The sequence below is a fragment of the Streptopelia decaocto genome (assembly GCF_964273445.1).
Source record: "Streptopelia decaocto genome assembly, chromosome: 4".
NCBI classification, from domain to species: Eukaryota; Metazoa; Chordata; class Aves; order Columbiformes; family Columbidae; genus Streptopelia; species Streptopelia decaocto.
In genome coordinates, this window is record NC_138658.1 from 43,381,456 (window position 1) to 43,400,996 (window position 19,541).

A 19,541-nucleotide genomic window follows, 5' to 3' on the forward strand; every position below is an offset into this window, starting at 1 on the left:
CCCTCTTCCTTGTTGTTAGAATCTGTGGGAAGGTCTGACACTTACCTGAGCCAAGCCTGCAGGCCTGGAATAGTCACTTCACACCCTCCATTGCAAGAGAACAGCCTAGCAGATGATGTTGCAAGGTCTTTAGTACTAAAAATGATAAATTAAAAGAGTGATTTTTCAGATGAGATTTTAAATGAGAAGAGGACCATGTTGCACTGATTATGGCAACACTTTTCAACAAGGTTTAGGCAGGTAGGAGAGGCAAAAAAGGGAATAACAAAGACAAAAAGTCAGGTCCATAGGACAATTTTGATTAAGTAGTTTATCTGATTGAAAGTAAATTACAGAAAAATATTTATTTTCACCGATAAGTTTTTTGTAATGTAATTAATCATTTATACCTATATGTATTTGCACATGCTCATGCATAAAAAAAGTTTACACAGACATGTGTGCATATATATATTTCTATATATACATACACTTATATATTATAAAATATAGGACCACAGTTAATTCTGCACCAGCTGATAAATAGCTTGTAATGTAAATCAGATAAAATTTTAAGTAGACACAGGGAAAAAAGTCTTTGCTAGTGTTAGTCTGTTAATGTTCTGTTAGCTGTCTTGTTGAAATGTGGCTTGAAGCCCTTGATCGTGATTGTAATCACATGCAGTGACATCCTTTGTGTTGGTGTTGGTAAAGACAAAGCTCATCAGTTGTATCCTTCCTGGAGGTTAATTTTTCATTAATGTGTTAGGGATTTGGTGTTGAAAACCTTATTGGCAATATAAAAGTTGTCATTATTTTAATGACAGATTCAGCATTGCTGTGGTTCGTGACAAAAGTCATATTGACCACACAAGGTAATTGGAAATGAGAATGGGCTCCAAGAAAGGAAACTATTCCAAAGGCTGGATTTCCTGTTTAAGCTTAGCACATCTATTCCTTAAAATTCTCAAATTTTATTATGTTCACAACATGAAAAATTACTCATTGTTAATTTACTTTTATAGTAGTCACCTGTAAGTTATTGCAAATATACTTTTCCTGTGTTCTTTGTGCTGAGGTATTGAGTTTGTAACAGTTTGCAGTTATAACCAGTTCCAAAAAGGGAATTGCTTGTGAAGATCAAATAACTAACCTAAAAACTACGTAAAAGCATTTACACTGTGAGCAAAGTGCAAGCCCTGTATCTTCTGCTCTGCTAAAGACTTGCATTTATATTATTAAGTATGTTCTGCTACACTAGTTTAGGAAATAGAATGCAATTTGAATTACATATTGTTAAGTGCTACATTTTTAAGTGTCATCAATCATTGCTAAATCATGATAAATGAAGGGTCATAAGGTTTTTTTAATTTTGTGTTTATTGTGATGTATGACAAGGTTTGTCTTCTGTTTATGTCTTATTTATTACTGATTTTGCAAAACAGATTGTTAAAACCTAACATTGAGTAAGATATTTGATTGTGAGTTTTGCTGTTTTGATGTTTTGGTTTTAAGCTTTATGGGTGTTGTGTGCTTTGGCTAAGTCAAAAAATATTTCCTTTTGTTTTGATGGCCTGACTCTCTGATCACCTGTGACTTACTCCAAACTGTAGTTATATTGCATAGTGTGAAATTGGAAAATCTGTTCTGCGTGTGTTCTAATGGATGTGACGGTCATTAAGTATATGAGTCTTCTGACGTTGTAATCAGATGTGATTCAGTCTGTTAAATATCCATGAAGCAACATCTGCTTCACAGAGTGACCTTCTGCTAAAGAATACTTAGCATCTATTAGCAGATCATAGTGCAGATCTGCCTTATTTGAAAGGCACTAAAGTAGAGTAGTCTACTGCTGTTTAGCAACTAGCTTGTAATAATTTATTGCAGTTAAATAAAGCTTAAAAAAAATCCATTAAATAATGATAGGGATTATATGCATTTCGAAAACCTTTGTGTTCTACTGAAATTACCCATTTAATTTCAGGGTTGGTTTGTTAAAAAAAGCTGAAATCTAAAGGCACATTAGGGGATCTGTCAGATGCTATCTTCTGTAGGTGTTAATAAAACCAGATAAAAAAAACCTGAAACAAATTAAAACCAAAAGCAATTTTACCATCTGTTGTATATTAATTAGAACTTTGTGTATCAAGGGTAAACTTGCTCTTAGAGAATGTCACTGTCTGCTAATAGAATAATATGCAAATATATTAGATGATAGGATTATATTGAATTTCTCATTCTGCTTTGGTTGTAGCAAGTGCTAAGATTGTGTATAACGAACTTTAATTTTCTTTCTTCTTAGAACAACCTCCAAATAACCAAGGCCAGTCGACCCTGCAGCCTTTGCCACCTTCTCACAAGCAACATTCAGCACAGCATCACCCATCCATCACCTCACTTAACAGAAACTCACTGACAAATAGGAGGAATCAGAGTCCGGCCCCGCCGGCTGCTTTGCCCGCCGAGCTGCAAACCACACCTGAGTCAGTCCAGCTGCAGGACAGCTGGGTCCTTGGCAGTAATGCGCCACTGGAAAGCAGGTAAATACTTAGGTACTACTACAGACTGTGACACTTCTAAGGAAAATCAGTAACTTGATGAAAGATGACCAGCAGCTAATCCTGTCGTCATTCAGCAAACAAAAACTGCAGACTTTTCAGTACTAAAAGCTATCCTCTCCAGTCCACAGTGATACCCTTTTCCCTTACAATGCCTATAGCAATTGGACTCAGAGAGTATATTAAATTTTCCAGACAAGCATTTTTGTTCCCGTTCATAATCTATGACTTTTGACTATTTGAAGAAATTTCTTGTCTTGCTTGCCAGATATGTTATGTGTCAAATATATACTGCAATACAGATCGAATGTCAAGGCACTTTCAGTAATACTTTTTAACTCTTGTACTTGGTCCCCTTAAAGAAATACCCATGTGAGGCTAGGCATTTATTAAACTTGTCTAGGATTTGGTGAAATGAAAGAACCTTCATAGTTCTGGTATAATGATAAATGTTTCCTCATTCTTTTTTGTATTTTATAATTGACAACTGTATCTATAAAAGAAGCAGCTAATATAAAGGGTGACACTAGCTTCTTTAGATGCAGAATGATCTATAAAAAGATTTTATAGAACTTACTGGCACAGAGCTGAATTTACCCACAGTGATTAATTCATACTCATGTAACACTCAGTCACCACTAATTTTTTATTAACGAAAGCTATAATATTCCAATTTAGTCATCAAACTGCACATTTATAACTATATTAAAGCTGACAGTAATTATTGAAAATGTTTGTGAAATCCCTTCAGTTCATTCTTTGAATCCTTTTAAATTATGTTTTGTTGCGAAGTAAAGATAGTCCAGCTGATTGTGACTAATTTAAAACATACATGAACTTAAGATTCTCCATTAGGTAGTTTTGTCCCCATAGATATTTCAGGCAGGTCCTCTGTCAGGCTGTTGGGAATGGCTAATCCTTGTCTTAGTTTTCTTGGACCCTTCTGTATTGCTTATGAGACACAGACACTGTGGAATAGGATCCTGCTGAAGGGATTTCATCATCAGACAATTTAGTACATTAAGAAAGAGTTTTCTTATATAGAAGAAATAAATTTGTAGTTGGAATAAGACGTTTGATGTTTTCAAGACTGGTTAAACTTCAGTAGATGGGTAAGGTCTTTGATATTTGCTTCTATTGCCATATATGTTTTTATTGTGTTTATAGAGAAAAAGACAGGAATTGAATGAGAATGCCACTTCCAACCTGGAGTAAATTTTTTTGCCCAGTAGAGTCTTTTCATCTTTTAAATGTTCTTGATTAAAAGCTAAGGGTATTTGAGCGTTCAAGTTCTGAACACTTGTGAATGAGCTGAAATGCGAAAATATCACATAAAAACTGACAGGCACCTACTGTAGTTTCTCTTATAGTCTCACTTGGTTGGAACTCTGGAGGTGAAGAACCCATCTTATTTGTCATTGATTTTTCTTTTTTGGTTAAGGTTCCCTACTGAGTGTGATTCTTAGGCTCAGTTTCAGCTATATTAACAACTTTGTCGTAGGTCTCTTCCTTCATCCTTTTCTCAGCCTAAAAGGAAGTTTATTTCATCTTTGACAATATTTTAGCTTATGCCCATAGTCAGCTTTTTTTTTTTCCCCCGCCTTTTTTTTTTCCTCCTTTTTTTTTTTTTCTGACTTAGGTGACAGCCATTTAGAGGTACAAAATGTGAATGTCAGCATATATACATAGCTGTCTTCCTCTATAGGCTCATCTTGGTGATGGTGGCATAAAAATGATATACAACATGCTATCATGTATAGCTGGATAGTGAATAGGCTGTTCTTGTGTATGTGCGAGTAGGTAAGAGACAGATGTATTTGCAAAGCCTGAGGGAGGTTTTAGTCCCTATCACTTTATAGTAGTAATGGAAGTGACTTTGAAATATATATTTCATACTATTGGATTCAGTTGTATATTTAATAGAATATTCTAGAATTTGGCTCTGTATGGAGTTAATACTTTTGTGTAAAGCGTTCATGTTACTGGTTAAACAGATGAACTGTGAAGTGACGGATCAATAATGTCCAACAGATATTTCAGTTTATGGTTTTGTAAATATAAAAAGACTCTTTCCTTAAAATTTTATGAGGGCCTAAAACCATAACTTGAATTATGTGAGTGCTTCTTTCATCTTTGATGCCATCTGTAAATGACAATGACATTACTGAGCAGTGGCAGAAATTGTCTTCACTCTATTGGGGCTACGTAAAATCTACATCTAGAAAAACCCAGCAGGACAGTAAGAAAATATTTCCTGCAGATTTCCTCTGATTTCTTGCAGACTGCAGGATCTTTTCATTGGATACGGAATGATCTTTACTATTTGCCTGTTCCCCAACCTGCTGCAAGTTAAATTCAGCTCCAGAAGCAATAGACCTGCTGGAAAAGCCAGCACAGTAGAAAAATATTAACTGTTGAAGAAATAAACAAGCAGGACATCTTTCCATTTTGTACTTGGAATTACTTATTGGATAGCCAAAATAATGCAAATACATGACTACGCATCAGGCGGCTGAATGTTATAAATGATTATTAAGTAGTTACAATGAGTAGTTTTTTCATTATCATTGGTCGTTAAGTTTTCATTCACCTACTAGTTTTACTAGTGAGTTCTTGAGCACCAGGATCATTACATTCACATGGCTTTGCATTCTAGTAGGATCTAAATTACTGATATTTCAAAATACTTAGTAAATCACTTCTTTAAATGCTTTCTGTGTTAAATATTTGAACATGCAGATTTTTTTCTAATGCACAATCAATTATGTATGTTAGAAATGTGCAGAGGAAAAGTGTGTTAGAATTTGTAAATCTGTTGATAAAAGGGAGCTGGTACTATCTCTTAGTGCATTTCTCAGGGAATATTTCATTAATTTTAGGCATTGAATGTCAAAGATAAATTTGTCAGCAAAGGGAAATTTACATATTCCAGTCAAGAAATAAATCTCCAGGAATATTATATAACTTTATTCAGAACCTGAGCTAACATGCCAGTGAATTAAAGAAAGATCTGCTTTTTCTTCCTCGATTTGCTGTATAAAATACTGCATTTTTTGATGGGTGGCTGTACGTTGTATAATGGATTTTGATATTTTTATAGACACTAACGAAGAAACTCACATGTTTTTCATAGTCTGTACTGATACTGTTTAGTCTTCTCGTGCCCCTAGCTTAAAAATAGAATGGGTAGGAACATTACCAGATTCCATTACTTACCTACTAATTTTACCAAGAAGAAAGACACAACTGATGGACGAAATACTTGATGTCTGGAAAATATTTCAGCATTTCCAATAATTTAATTGAGGTACTAGAATACCTCACAAGTGGTACAGACAAAACAGTTCCTACAAAGTCTTCAAAATCATTCTGCAATCTTGATCCAAACTTCATTTTAGAATGCGAAGATTTTAGTAACTCCTGAAGTGTGATGAACATACCCATAAGTCTTTATTGGGGTGGATTGCCAATAAAGCTAGCGCCTTCAGTATGGATTAAAATGTGGAAAGGGTGTTGGTAGTTTCCAGGGAAGTCTTAAATCAATTTGTGTAGAGGCTGATTGATTGTCTGCAAAAGCACAGTGTTGCTGGAGGTTAAAGTCTGCTTAAAGCAGCTATTTTACACATTCCATCCATTAAAACAGTGCCTGGTTTAATCAAATTCAAAATTGTTCCATTCTCTAAGTCTTCCAGGTTTTCACACATGAACTTGATTAGACATTTTTCTTGTCTTGAGAAGGCATGGCACGAACTAAAGGCAGACACTGGGGATGGAGTTTAAGTCGTGTTCTTCTGAAGACCCCATGTGTGATTGTGAGCGTGCCCCTTTGCTGGTCTGCAAGTTGGGAAAACAAAACTCTACTTAGATTGCTGAGAGCATGAATGCATTTTAAAGATTGACATGCCATAATTATGGTGTCAGTATATACATACAGAATCACAGAATAGTTAGGGTTGGAAGTGACCTCTGGAGATCATCTAGTGCAACCCACATTAGGCATGTTCATTAAGTCAAACCACCAGTATTGTTTTCAAAGAGTAAAGTTGAATTTAAAAGTTCGTTTTTCTTTTGACATTCTGATGCAGTCAAGTGCTCACCAAGCATCTGCGTTTGAATCCTACCACACTGGGCCCATATGCTTATAAGCTTCCCTTGGTGTCAATAGTGTCTTGCGTTAGATTTTTGCTTGATCTCTATGGTATCCTTCCTGCTTAAAAATCCCTTGCTGTCACTGCGAATACTTGGAATTTGGCCATGCTGTGTATTTCATCCCCAGTATCTTAGACAAGCAGTGATAGTCCGGAATTCAGTAGTATTTGCACGGTATTGCTTGAATTTATCATTCCTCTCTTCAAAGATATGCAGCCATTGAGGCAGCATGGACCTATTTATTTTTTTTTCCAAACTAATATTTTCCTGGTTTAGACAGGACAAAAGAAGTATGCACTTCTAAACAAAATAGTAATGCCTAGCTTTGTTCCTCCCCCTTCATTTTCTTGCCATTCCCTGAGAGAGCTGGAGTCTGTGGTCCTTTCCTTCCCCTGCTGCTGCGCGAAGCCGATTGCAGAAGATGAGATCTCCACTCACTCTGTAGCCATCCCTCTGCATATTTTCTGGTTGACTGGCTGTGCCAGATAGGCAGCAAGAGACTGTCATTTAATGGTCTCAGTTCACTTTTATTGCTTCATCTCTGGTCCAGCCTCATCAAGTAAACAACATCCCCCACTAAGCACTGTTCAGTCCTTAAGCCTGTCTTGCCACGGGCAGCAGCCGGGAGTTTTATTCGAGGACTTGCACATAAATAAGGGATCAGCAAAGGGCAGTGACCACCTAATGGTAGCCTTGTAAAACCATGTCTTCAAGTTACAATCCAGTATGTAGTTCAGAGAACAGCCTGGAGGGCAGATAAATCCCACATTCAAAATGCAGTTGCAGTTTTGCTCATTTGTAGAAAAAGGAAGTTATACAACAGAATTAGTATACTCTTTTTGTGGGATCATCCCATTCTTTAATTTGATATTGCCACTCTAACTTCATCTTTTTGTATCTTTGTGTGTAGAGAATTAGGAAATCAAGCAGTCCTTGCAAATGGTCATGACAACCTTATAGAGATGGATGTGTTTTCTCCAACATATCACGATAGCAGTTATGGGTATGTGACTCTAAGTGTTTGCATGATGCTAACTGTTGACACAGGAGACAAAAATGTGATTTAAAAAAATTTGGTTCCAATAGTCAAAAACATCTGGGACAGGCTTCCTCATCTTTATCTATGATTTTTAAAATATTTTATTAACACTTTAAATAATTCGTCATACTGATTCATGGTAAATACAAAATGGAAAACTTTGCCGAATCTTGTTTGCTTTCACTTAAGAAAGCAGAAGTGCAACTGAGATTGTGTTAATTCTCTGTGGCCTGATTCTGCAAGCTGTTGCAACCTATTTGCATTGTTAGACATTTGTCAGATCTGATCCGGAGTTTGTAATGTATTTACTAGTTAGCAAATGTTTGTTTTAGAAATATTATGACATATTAATATAGCATAAGAAATGACCAGTCAAAGTTAAGAAGAATTACATATCTAATCTGTAATTTCTGTCAGCTAGTTTGAAATTAGAACTGCTGATAAGTATATAACTGGAAGTAGAGAATTCCATATAAATGAATATTTCAATTCATTTAATAAAATAAATATTACAGAACTCTTCCATATCTACTTAACATTGTCATTAATATCAGTCTTATATTTGAATTATTTTTGGTCGTTCTTACATCAAATCATTATTTTTGGTTTCTGATACACACACACAAGAAGAAAAAAAAAGGTACAAAGTACCATTTCTAACAAGTTCTGGCCTGTTAATCAGCACAGTACACTAAATTTTAGTAAAGAATTATTAATCATAAATTTACCTCTTTTTTGTTAATACTATAGTAAAAATCAGAGCTTTATGTCCAAATTCTGTTTTGCTAATTGTAACTCTTAACATTATGAAAGAGAGAAAGTGCTATTTGATTAAATGAGATTTGCATCTGCCCATTAATAACTAATTAACCTGTAAAATACATTGACACTGTACATTGATCTGTTTCGTATTCCAAAAGCTCTTAAAGATTCACTTACCCACAAATTAAAATCAACAGCAGGAAGAGAATGGTATGCTAAATTCAATTAGTTAATCATTATTAGCAAACTCAAAGATATTGCAGATATTTACCAGAAGACCCTAATATATTTTCTTTAAAGTAAAAATGTAAACATATTGTATTAAAAAAGAACAAAACCAAATATTATTGTTCCCTGTAAACAAATTACCATACAATACTGATTCAGGTGCATAATTGCTGAAGTAGAGTTAATGGAACCGTGCCTGGTTTATGCTTTATATGTTTGTAATGGAACTGCCCAATGCAAGTATTTTAGCAAATGGACTATGTTATACAAAATTCCTGTTAAGTTGATACTAATTCAGGTAAACATACAATGAAATTTATCTTGTTTGTAATCTCTTCATTTTTAAAATTAGGCTAGCAGGGATCATCTCCTGGTGTGAAGGTTGTCCAGAGATAATAACACATCAGTTCCAAAGCATAATAGATTTGAGACTATTACATGCTGTCAGCATGAAGATTCAGTTTATCAGCCTCACTAACATACTGTGTCACAGCTAGAATCATTATATATTTGGTTTTTTGTTTTCATGTCATGCATGTGTTACATTATGATATACTATTTCTTAGTTCGTATGGCTTACAGAGAGAATATTTATCTAATGAATTTGACAATTTTACTGTTAATAATGGTAATAGAAATAGACATTTGGATAGGAATTCTAATGATTCATAGTCCTAGACCTAAAGAAGAGTTGTTTATAGCTTCAAGAGATTTGTGCACAGTGCATTAATTATCATAAGACAGCTGGAAATCTCAAAGTATTTTAATGGTATGTGTTGTTGGCTTCACTTCATACCACTATTCTTTTCTCTAATATGTAAACATATGTTAGTGTACATGTTGACAAATCAGATTAGTTTGAAGTAAAAAGTCGTCTTCTTTTACCTAACCTAATAGTCCCATCTCCAAGTTATCTAGATGTCAAAATCTGGAGGGGAAAGAAAAAAAAAAAAAGAGTAAGATTCACTACCAGTGAATTACTGTATTTATATTTCTTACAGATAGAGCTTCCTACTGTTTTCTATATCTATAGAATCTCCTCATTTTCTGAAAATTTTGCAATTTTTTGCAGGGTTGGGGTTTGAAAACTTCCTGTTGTATTTAAGTAAGATTTCTTTGCAAGGAGTTTTGCTGGGGATTTTTGTCATCTGCTTGGGAAAAAGTTCAGGAGAGCTGAGCTTAAAACAGATCTGTTTGTTATAAGTGCATAGTGAATTAAATTTAAGAGTGGGAGAAGCCAGGACTGCAGGCTGGAGAGAAAACAACTGGAAATGACTGGGCACAAAAGGGGTAAGAGTGGGTGTGCAAATGGGTAGTTGGAGTAGTCCAGAAGGAGAAACTGAGTGTGGTTGATTAGGCAAGGTAGGATTATAGATAAAATTCTGGAGGCTGAGAGACTAAATATCTAGGATGAAAACCAAAATTATCCCTTGTCTTTTAATGCTTGTGATTACTTGTGAAATCCTTTGAATAGCATATACCTCAGGACCTATAGGACTGACTCAAGATGATGAGAAACCTTGGCTGCTGGCATATGCTCTACTAGTGACAGATGACAGAAATAATCAAACCAAAGGTTTTGCATCTGTGATTGCCTGTGCTGATAAGAAGCCTTTTCATGCAATTTCTGACATTTCTTCAAATTTGCTTAAAAAAAATGCAAGTTGAACAAAAAAAACCCCACTTTAGTAAAAAATCATCAACACCATAAAGTTAAGTGCAAATTTAAAAGTAAACCTCTTTCTGCAGTTGCATGGCTGCGCTTGAGACTGCCATCCCAGTAAGTGCAGTTTAGTTGAACCAGAAAGGAATTTTAACAGATTCTGGAGATTCTCTCTGTCACATTCAAACAGGTGAGAAAACAACACTAAACATCATGGCAAAGCAAAGACCCGCATCACTGTTTAGTGCCAGCATCCAACATCTCTGATAATGTTGGTGGCACAAAGAGAATTCCAGTTCCAAAAAGCCATATGTGAAAATGAGTGCCATTAAAGATAAAGCATGACCCTCTCTTTGGCACAGGGTGTAATCCTCTGCCTTGTTGAACCCCTGGATGGTGGTCTCTCAAATCTACAAGTCTTGGCATGTTGCGTGTGAGAGAGTACCCAAGTGTAATAATCAACAAGTTTTCACCAAGAAACAGTAAGGACTGGAAAACAGGAAGGCAGTTGCATCGCATGTACATGCACAATTGCCAAGTTGGTGGTAGCGGCTGTAATTCAGAGGTTATGACAGTGCTGTCACTGCAGTGACGTGAATCTGGCTGTTTGAGTGACTGCTGGTAGTGTAGTAGTGGCAGCACAGAGTTCATAATTGGTTATCAAGGACTCTGAATTGAAAGAGAACAACAGCTGTGGATGTCAATAAGTGAGCTAAGGTTCACAGATCCACGGAAACTTCAGGCTGCTTGCAGCTTGGGCAGGATCAGATCCTATCAGTCGCTGGCAGAACAACACTTCTTTAACTTCCCTCTGGTGTTATTTTCTTTTAAAATGTCCAGTAATTCAGTCAGGTCTTTCAGCCACAGGAGAAATTTTAACCTTTGTTTCAACTTCTGAATTAATCTTTGGGTAAATAACGCAGCTCTGAGTCTCTCTTAAACCACATTTGCTTTTTGAAAATGTCTCCCTGAGCCTTTTAAGATATTGGGAGCAATTGTTATCTTTCAGATTTATGAAGACACCAAGGGTAGTAAAAGAGATAGGAGAAGTGCTTCTGCCCTACCTTTCTTCTTTCATTTTGTCCCTGGAACTGGCCAAGGTTAGAGTACCTCATTTCAGAGACAACTTTCTGTCTTTGTCTATCTTGGTAGGGATATGATTCCAGAAGAGCAGAGAACAAGATCAGGAATTGTAATACAAATTCTTAGTGCTTCCGTGAGCATTTCCAGTTCTCACTGCAAAATTCAGGTGCTTTCCTCTACTCTCTCTTTGGAGAGAGGAGAATTTGAACATGATGAACACTGTCAGTAGCAGAAAGTGCACTAAGGGACTGTCAGGTTCACTCCAACTGCTGCCTCCTTCAGAAGTAAATATCACCAACAATATTGAGACCCAGGTCACTTATTGTAACCTAGATGGAGGCCTGTACAAGTACTAGTCCTCTGGGAGACCCAGAAGAAGTTGGTAAGGAGAACAGAGCCACTTCATATTTTTTCAGCAATATCTAAGTCTGGTTTTACTCTCCTCTGGAAAGTAGGTAATGGCACTCCTGCAATGATGAGTATGAGTAACTAAAATTATGGCAGGTTTCTTTGCTTGCCCATCCAGCACCATGAGTCACTCTTCACATTGGACTCTCCTGCACACTTCTATGAAGTGTGGCTTAGCGTTGTTTGTTTGCCTTGCTCATCTTAACAGAATGTGCAGCATAGCAGAGGGAAGCATGGGAAAGCCAGCTGATTATACTGGTTCTTTTGATCCTAGGTGTGCATTTACATATCACAGAAGTGAACTCCTCCTTCTCCAGGGGAGACAGCTAGCAGCCCAAATCTGAATTTGGAGGAGCAAATAATAGGATAATTTCAAGGTGTCTGCTGCATGCTGTAGCACTGTATTCTTTCTTATACCACCAAGAATGTAGGTGCATTGCAGAGGGAGAGATTTACTCTTGCACACCCAAAGAGAGGAGGTTTGGGGCTTTTGTCGGTATCCAGACTTACAAGTCACCATGTCCTGGTGGCTTTCACAGCAGCTTGGGATTACTCTCATGTCTGAGTTGTTTGAAGCTTCAGCTGCAGGTTGCCATGCCTGACTTCTCCAGTTGTTCTCCAGCAGCAGCCAGCAGTGGAGCGCTAACCTCCCAGGGGCCACAAGTGAAAGAACACACAACCAGTAAGGAAGGCACTTGCAGCTCCAGTAGTATTTTTTTTTTTTCCTTCTTCACTTTCAGTCTTCAGTTTGTAAAGAAAGCGGGTTCTCAGTGTAAACCCACCCAATTTCAGGCAAGTGTTACCATATGTAAAGTGTTTTTCTGAAACATTTAAATAAGCTGTTAGAAGAGGCTTATCTCCAGTTCCCACAGATGTTTCCTCTGGTTTTGCATATGGATAATAGCTCTCTTTCTTTCTTTCTTTCTTTCTCCCAATCTTTGATCATCACGTGATCCGATGTGATCTTAGAGCTTTTTCCAGGATTATGGTAGTCTTAATATTGGCTCTGAGGAAGTGGAAATTCACTTTTATCTTTTGATTGCGATTCTGCACAGAAAATAAACTGAGACAAATTCACAGCATAATGTAGTTTCTGTGCTTGCTTGGATTTATGCTAAATGCAGCCATATGGTTCTGTGGAAGTCAGTCATAAGCCTGTGCTATGGGGCAAATACCACCAGCTACAAGGTTTCATCTCAGAAGAATGTTAACAGAAGATGAAGACAGGCATAAAGTGCTCACAGAGAAACAAAAATCCAATTCCTTCTGGACCCTACTGGGAAAGCTGATCTCATGCATCAGTGAACCCCAGAGTTCACGTGAGACCTACCCAGTAATTTCTGTTATCTTTTACATCTTCACTATAACGTCAGTTGGTGGAGATTAATCTTCCTTTTCCATCTGCTTCCTCAGCTCAGTGCAAGGAATCAGATTTATTGATGTGATCTATCCATTAGTGAACCAGGCAGAGCTTTCTAATGTCAAGTGGCAGGTGAGGGTCATGGTCTCTCTCACAGAGCCCAGTTCAATCCAGCACGAATAGGGTCTGTCAGCAGAGAGAGCGTACCAGTCAGTAGATGCAGTGCAGTGATTGATTGTGATCTCGGACCACCATTTTTTCCACAGTTAATGGTTTTCTTCTGACTCTGACAGTTAATGTGTCTGGCAGGTTTTTTGTAAACAAACAAAAATCATGATAACCCATTCCCAGGAGTGGAAAATTCAGCTGGTTTGCATTAAGGAAAGTCAGGAAGAGATAAATACAAAAATGTAAATTAGAGAAGTTGGAGCAAACTAAAATAGCTGCAGCTGGATATATCCATCTTCTCTTCAAGTTACTTCCTTAAGATTAATTGATTTCTTTGTGTGGAACTGGCAAATAAAATGGTAGGTCTTCACAAAGAGATGGGAACACACTCTCTGCATGTGTCAGTAATACTGTATTTAAGGTAGAGAATGAGACCTCCAAAACCTTGGAAGTCTGTCCTCTCTGACTTTCCTATGCCCCTTTGGATCATCAGAGAAATAAGAAGATAAAGCTGCAGATACCCTTATGTATTACTTGCTTCCATTGACCTCATGGTGCTGCCAAACTGTTGAAAAAGGTGCCATTATGCTTTTAAAAAGCAGAGCTATTGATTGCTGCTGTCTCCAGATAGGTGCATTTTGAACCAGGACTGGTTTTCGACAAAATCTGATATTTTATTTTGAGTTCAAGGGAGCAATCATCATAGTTGTATTAATTAGAAAATAGAACAATTACAGTTTTTATTCCCAGAAATTCAATAATATTGTTACATTAAATGTCAAAACCAAGTCAAGGAGAGAAGACATGTCTCTTGAAGTATTGGTCGTGAGAGGTAAATGTGTCACCAAAACATAAATTCACTAAAATTTGCATGTCTCAACCTGCATTCACTCAAAGTGCATTTGGTAGAAGTTTTTTCCTCCTCTTGAGGCTTAGGAGATTGATGTCTTCCTAATTCTAGATGTCTGAGGTGTAGATATTACCACTTCATGCCTTGGAGTGAATCCAAGCTAACGGATTGAGGATCCTAGCAGAATGGATAAGAACATTTACCTCAGTTTGCTTACAAATGTCTTAATTAGTATAATAATGTCCACAGATTCATCACTCCTTAGAGGCAAATAGATAATTTTTAATGGAGTTAAATAATGGCCTATTTGAGTTGGTTTTGGGGAAACGATTAACCTATGTACCACAATGTAAAAATTGGTGTGCTCATTTTACAAAGTACTTAACCAGTGATAACAGAAGGCAGAATGGTATGGCCTTGGCTGGAAGAATCAAGTAAAGTACAGAGATCTTTTGAGCCAACAGTGGTCCCCTGTACTGGTAGCTGCTAATTAATTTGTCCAGGCTTTTTCTCAAGTTGCAGGGAGAACATGACGCAAATAGATTAGTGGACTTATTACTTACATGAAATAAATTTTCAGACACTCATGGATATATTTAAATATTTGGGGGCCTTTTGGTACCTATAGGTAAAAGAAACAAATTCAAAAAATGTTAGGGGTAGTTTTTCTTTCCTCTTCCTCCTCTCCTCAAGTCACTTTCTATCTGTCATCTTCCAAATGTCAGTTTTGTTTTATTCTGCACTGAAACAGCAGGTATCTGAAAACAGCATTTTTCAACTCTATGCTTGCTTTTGCCTGACCCATGAAGAGCCTAAATTTTACTTTTTTGCTTTACACAATTACTTGTTAATGCTTTTGTATGTTTTATCCTATAAAGAAAGTGAATCAAACAGTATTACTAAAATTTTGTCTATATGTACTACGGGGCAAATAGTACATACTCGTTATACAAGAAAAAGGGAACAATAAGTTGATTTTAAATTGAAAGTGATAGAAGAAAATACATTTTGACATGATACATGTTTAGCATACAGAACAAAACACCACAAGGCATTGGTGAGACTGTGAGTTTTGGACAGTTTAGGGAAAGAGTGAGCTGTTAGTGAAGAAGCCATGTGGAAGGTGTTCATCCCTTCCGGTTGCATGGGCCACTTTCAGACAGGGTATTGTTCCTGGTGATCTGCCCTACTGCAGTAATTCCAGTTTCTGCTTATTTGGTTACAGCTACACATAAATTTTGCACGTGTAACTGTTCTCTATCAAATAAGATTATCTTTCTTCTTCATGGTTTTTGGGATGAGCTAACTTGTGCATTGTACCTTGTATGCTTCCAGGAGTCCTACCTTTTACACTGTTTTTAGACAGGGACCTCCTTCAAAAGTCCAGGTCAGAGATAATTTCTAACACTGGATGGCTTTTGTAGTGCTACAGCTGCTCTTCCTCAGTGGTCAGTAATGGTCTGTAGAGCTGCATATCATTAACACCATCATGGAAATGACCAAAGAGACTGCACATCGGACAGTACAGGAGACAGTTCTGCAGGAAGGCCTGTACTTCAATGGTGCTGTGACCATTGTTACTGATCACAGTGGAAATTCTGTATTCAGAAACATCACCAAACTAATAGATTTATTTTGCTCCAGATTCTTCAGGTGCTGTTATATACAACAATATACAAGATTCAAAGATTTGGGAGGGAGCGATTTATGTTTTTTAAGCACATATATTCTAAATACAGTTTTATTCTGGATCAAAGGTATTATAGTTCTTAAGGTGAGGAGTGTTTTGTTGTTGTAGATGCATAAGGCCTAGTGATATTGACCTTTATTCTGTGACAGCAGTCATTATCTAAATAACAATTTGCACAAAATAAAAATAGCTACCTTTAAATTTCACTGGCGAGGTGATAAAATATGATGCATGTTCTGACATACTTAGAGAAGTTTAATATAATTTTCCTAGGCCTTATTCACAATTCCTTGTTTAGTATGAATTTTGTGAAAAAGTCATGTGTGACTTTTAATACGTTGTGACATGTTTGCCATGGGATTCAGCACTCTGTTGGTGTGGTTATGCTCTATGAAATATTTTCATGCGGAATTAAAATGCTGCCAAGAAAGTTGTTGAAAACAATGAAGTAGGCTCTTTGACATGTCTTCCAAGTACATGCAAAGCATCCTATATATGATTCCCAAAACCAGACAAATCATTACTACAGATAACAGCGAATCTTTTGCAAGGCGAAGCAATCTCAACATAAGCTAAAAAAGAGGAAGTCGTGTCTAATGTAAAAGTTCTATTCAGAATGTTAAAATTATGCCATAATTCTATATAAATTGAGACCAATCTATTTAAAAGTAATGTGGAATACTCCTTTTTGCTTGGTGGTAGTTTATTTGTATAATATCTATTCTTCTGGCAGTCTGGAGTTGAGGACCTTCCAGGGGTGTTTGTGTAATATTGCATACATGGATGCATAGTATCTGTTTTCTTCTAAACTGGGGTCAAAAGTTTTTGTCACAGATATTTTCATAAAGAAGGTTATTCTAAATCACATTTCTGTTGCTGGACACCTGGCTATCTTGTATCAGAAGCATTTGGGCTTATGGTCTGAGCCTTTACTGTCCTTGAGTGTTTTGGTAATCTATCTCCATTTCTCTAAAAGACACAGTTTTCAGTTAATCTTTCTGCCCAACTCGGGGAGTGTGGGGGATGATTTATCACTTCTTTCTCCCTCCTGCTTTCCCTTTTACTGAATTTATTAGAGAGTGCTTCAATTTTCTTTTCCGCAGAGGAAGTGGCAGCATTTGGTGTGAGTCTTCCCCGCACCTTGAGGAGGAAGATCGTCTGCATGTCAGCAGGTGCACACCAGCACTTGGTGCTCAGACAGCACAGAGTTAAATAAAAATATTATTATTTTATTTGTATTCATATGCTTCTGTTTTCTGAGCTGATATCTTTGAGGTTTTTGGTGCTACCTTTCTGTCTTATGGGCAGAAGCTTAAGTTAAATGCCTGCCATTTGTGCAATAAGGGGGTGTCCCAGCTGTCTTTGCATCCAAGGATTAGTTTATGACATAACTTTGTATTTTGCCACTGGTCTCTAACTTAGGTTTCTCAGGCAGTAAATTCTTCCCTGCTAAAATGTTAAGATTAACTTCACTTTTTAATAGAACCATAGATAGAATAAGCAGACGGAAATATATATTGAATAAACGTAAAAGTGGAAGATTATTTGCTCTAAGAAGTGAATTGAATTATTGAATAGAAAGAGAGTTAGCTTGTCTTGTAAAATATTAGTATGATTCACTGGATTTTTGTACTCTAAAGCTTAATAAAATATTTAAAGTGCTGCTTACATGAAGATCTAGAAAGTGCTTGTTAGACGATCAATTTTGAATGGAAGATACACAATTACAGATGCTATAAGCTCCCTCTGAGATGAAACATGGTGTAATTGCTGGTAAGTCAGTGCATGGTCAAGTAGGGCAAACAGTTTAGGCTTTAGAAATTAGCTATTCGAGTTCCATGGTTTGAAAAGCCAAGGAAGATGGATATGTAGATAATTAAAATCATTTGTGGATAGATTACATTTCAAGAGCGTAAGAATTTCGGCATTATCTGGAAGCAGCCTGGGTTTGTTGTCAGATACCATATCCTTCTGAGTGTCTCTTAGGAACACTGTTTGGCATGGCTCAGTGAGGCAGACAAGATGTGCAAGTCTGATAGCATTACACTTTAAATACTTATCACCCAGAGTTAATGTAGCACAAAAAGTCTCTGACAACTTTGTTAGTAATTTCACTCATTAGGACCAGAGGGATCCAAACAAATTTTCTTAACCCAGAGGGTGGTGCCAGACTGGGTTTTCTGTCATTATATTTCCCTTGGCATTCTCCAGCCAGCCGGTGTGACCACTCTGGCATTGTATCCATGGGATTTGAAGCAAAGGAGGGATAGCTGAAAGTGAGGAGTTGTGCTGCAGGCTGCCTGGGACTACATACTCTTGAATTCACATACAAAAGTTACAATTATCTTTTGTTGCCTTGGTGCCTGAGGTGGACTGTCAGCTGCGACAGCTCACACCACCGCAGATACGTGGCCATCTCCCGAGTTTATCTATGGGATTAACTCCTCAAAGCCTTTGAGAATATGGATTACAGTCTCTAGTAGGCTGTGCCATACCAAAGCCGACGTCTCAGCTCTTACTAAGATCAGTGGCTGACTCTTTTGTTGTGTTATTTTGTTAAAGCATTGAGTATATGGAGTTGCATTCAAGTGCTCGTATAATGCCGGTTTCCATTTTTAGTCTCTTGAGCCCAATAGCGAGAGCAGGAAGATGTGAAAATTCCAGGTTGGTCAGACAGCTTCTTATTTTTTAACATGGAAGCTGATGTTTAGGGGGAGTGTTATTATATCTACTGCATGGCTTTCCTTCAGCCCCCCAAAACAGTGCACATTGCACGTAGAGAAGGAAACAGCCACCTTTGTGTTTGGCATTTTCTTTGGATCTATGTACATGTTGTTTGTGAAATATACCTGGACATAGCATTTACCATATGTAGACAGAAATGAAAGAACAGTAAAGGTCAAGTAAATAAGACACGTTAGCAGGACTTCATGAATTTACGTGCTTCTGTGAGTCCGTAAAATCAAAGTAATGGTGTTGTAAGGTGTAACACAATTTTTACATAGAGCTAGTTGTTATTTTGGTGTTTGCTATGTAGAAAATGTCACAACTTTTAATGAAGTACATTCTTAGACAGGATTTAAACCACAAGGGCTTTGTCTTTTGAAATTGTTAGTAATCCTGTGAGCTCAAAAGCCAAGAAAAATTTGAATGTGCTGTTGTGCATCAGTAGATCTAGTGCGTATCCTTCTGTTGTTACTGCCAGCAAGTTTAATATTCTTCAAAATGAAGTAACCTATGTAGCATATTTCGTGGGATCATGTCTGTAACGCAGATATGTTCAAGGAGAAGGCTTATGCCAAGACATTCTAGTTCATCTGTTAACCTCCTGTAGCAAAATCACCTGCAAATAACAAACCTTGTTATCAACTGCTGGTATTTTTCTCAGGCTGCAGTGGGGCAAATTCATTTCCAGTGTCTGTACAGCTGCTTGTGATGAAGCTGCTATACCTGTATAGGTTGGTCCATGACTATGTAAGGATCTGAGCATGGGTCCTGGAAGATGAAAGTCTCATCAGCTGATATGCAGTCCACAGTGCCCCATGGTATAACTGGAGGGCTTTCCCCTCCATAGCTAGCTCGTTTGGTGCCAGATCCTCTGACC

The 19,541-nt window shown here is 37.1% G+C and overlaps 1 protein-coding gene across 5 annotated transcripts in view; it reads left to right on the forward strand.

Annotated features, from left to right (window-relative positions):
• TENM3 (teneurin transmembrane protein 3) overlaps positions 1 to 19,541 on the forward strand; it is a 319,771-nt gene that overhangs the window by 183,730 nt on the left and 116,500 nt on the right. For 3 of the 5 annotated variants that reach the window (XM_082051699.1, XM_082051700.1, XM_082051702.1), the window contains 2 exons: positions 2,282 to 2,519; positions 7,597 to 7,689. In XM_082051699.1, coding sequence (XP_081907825.1) covers positions 2,282 to 2,519; positions 7,597 to 7,689 — 331 coding nt within the window. Of the gene's footprint in view, positions 1 to 2,281; positions 2,520 to 7,596; positions 7,690 to 19,541 lie in introns of those variants that run through there. The other 2 variants (XM_082051703.1, XM_082051701.1) reach the window with 2 other exon arrangements.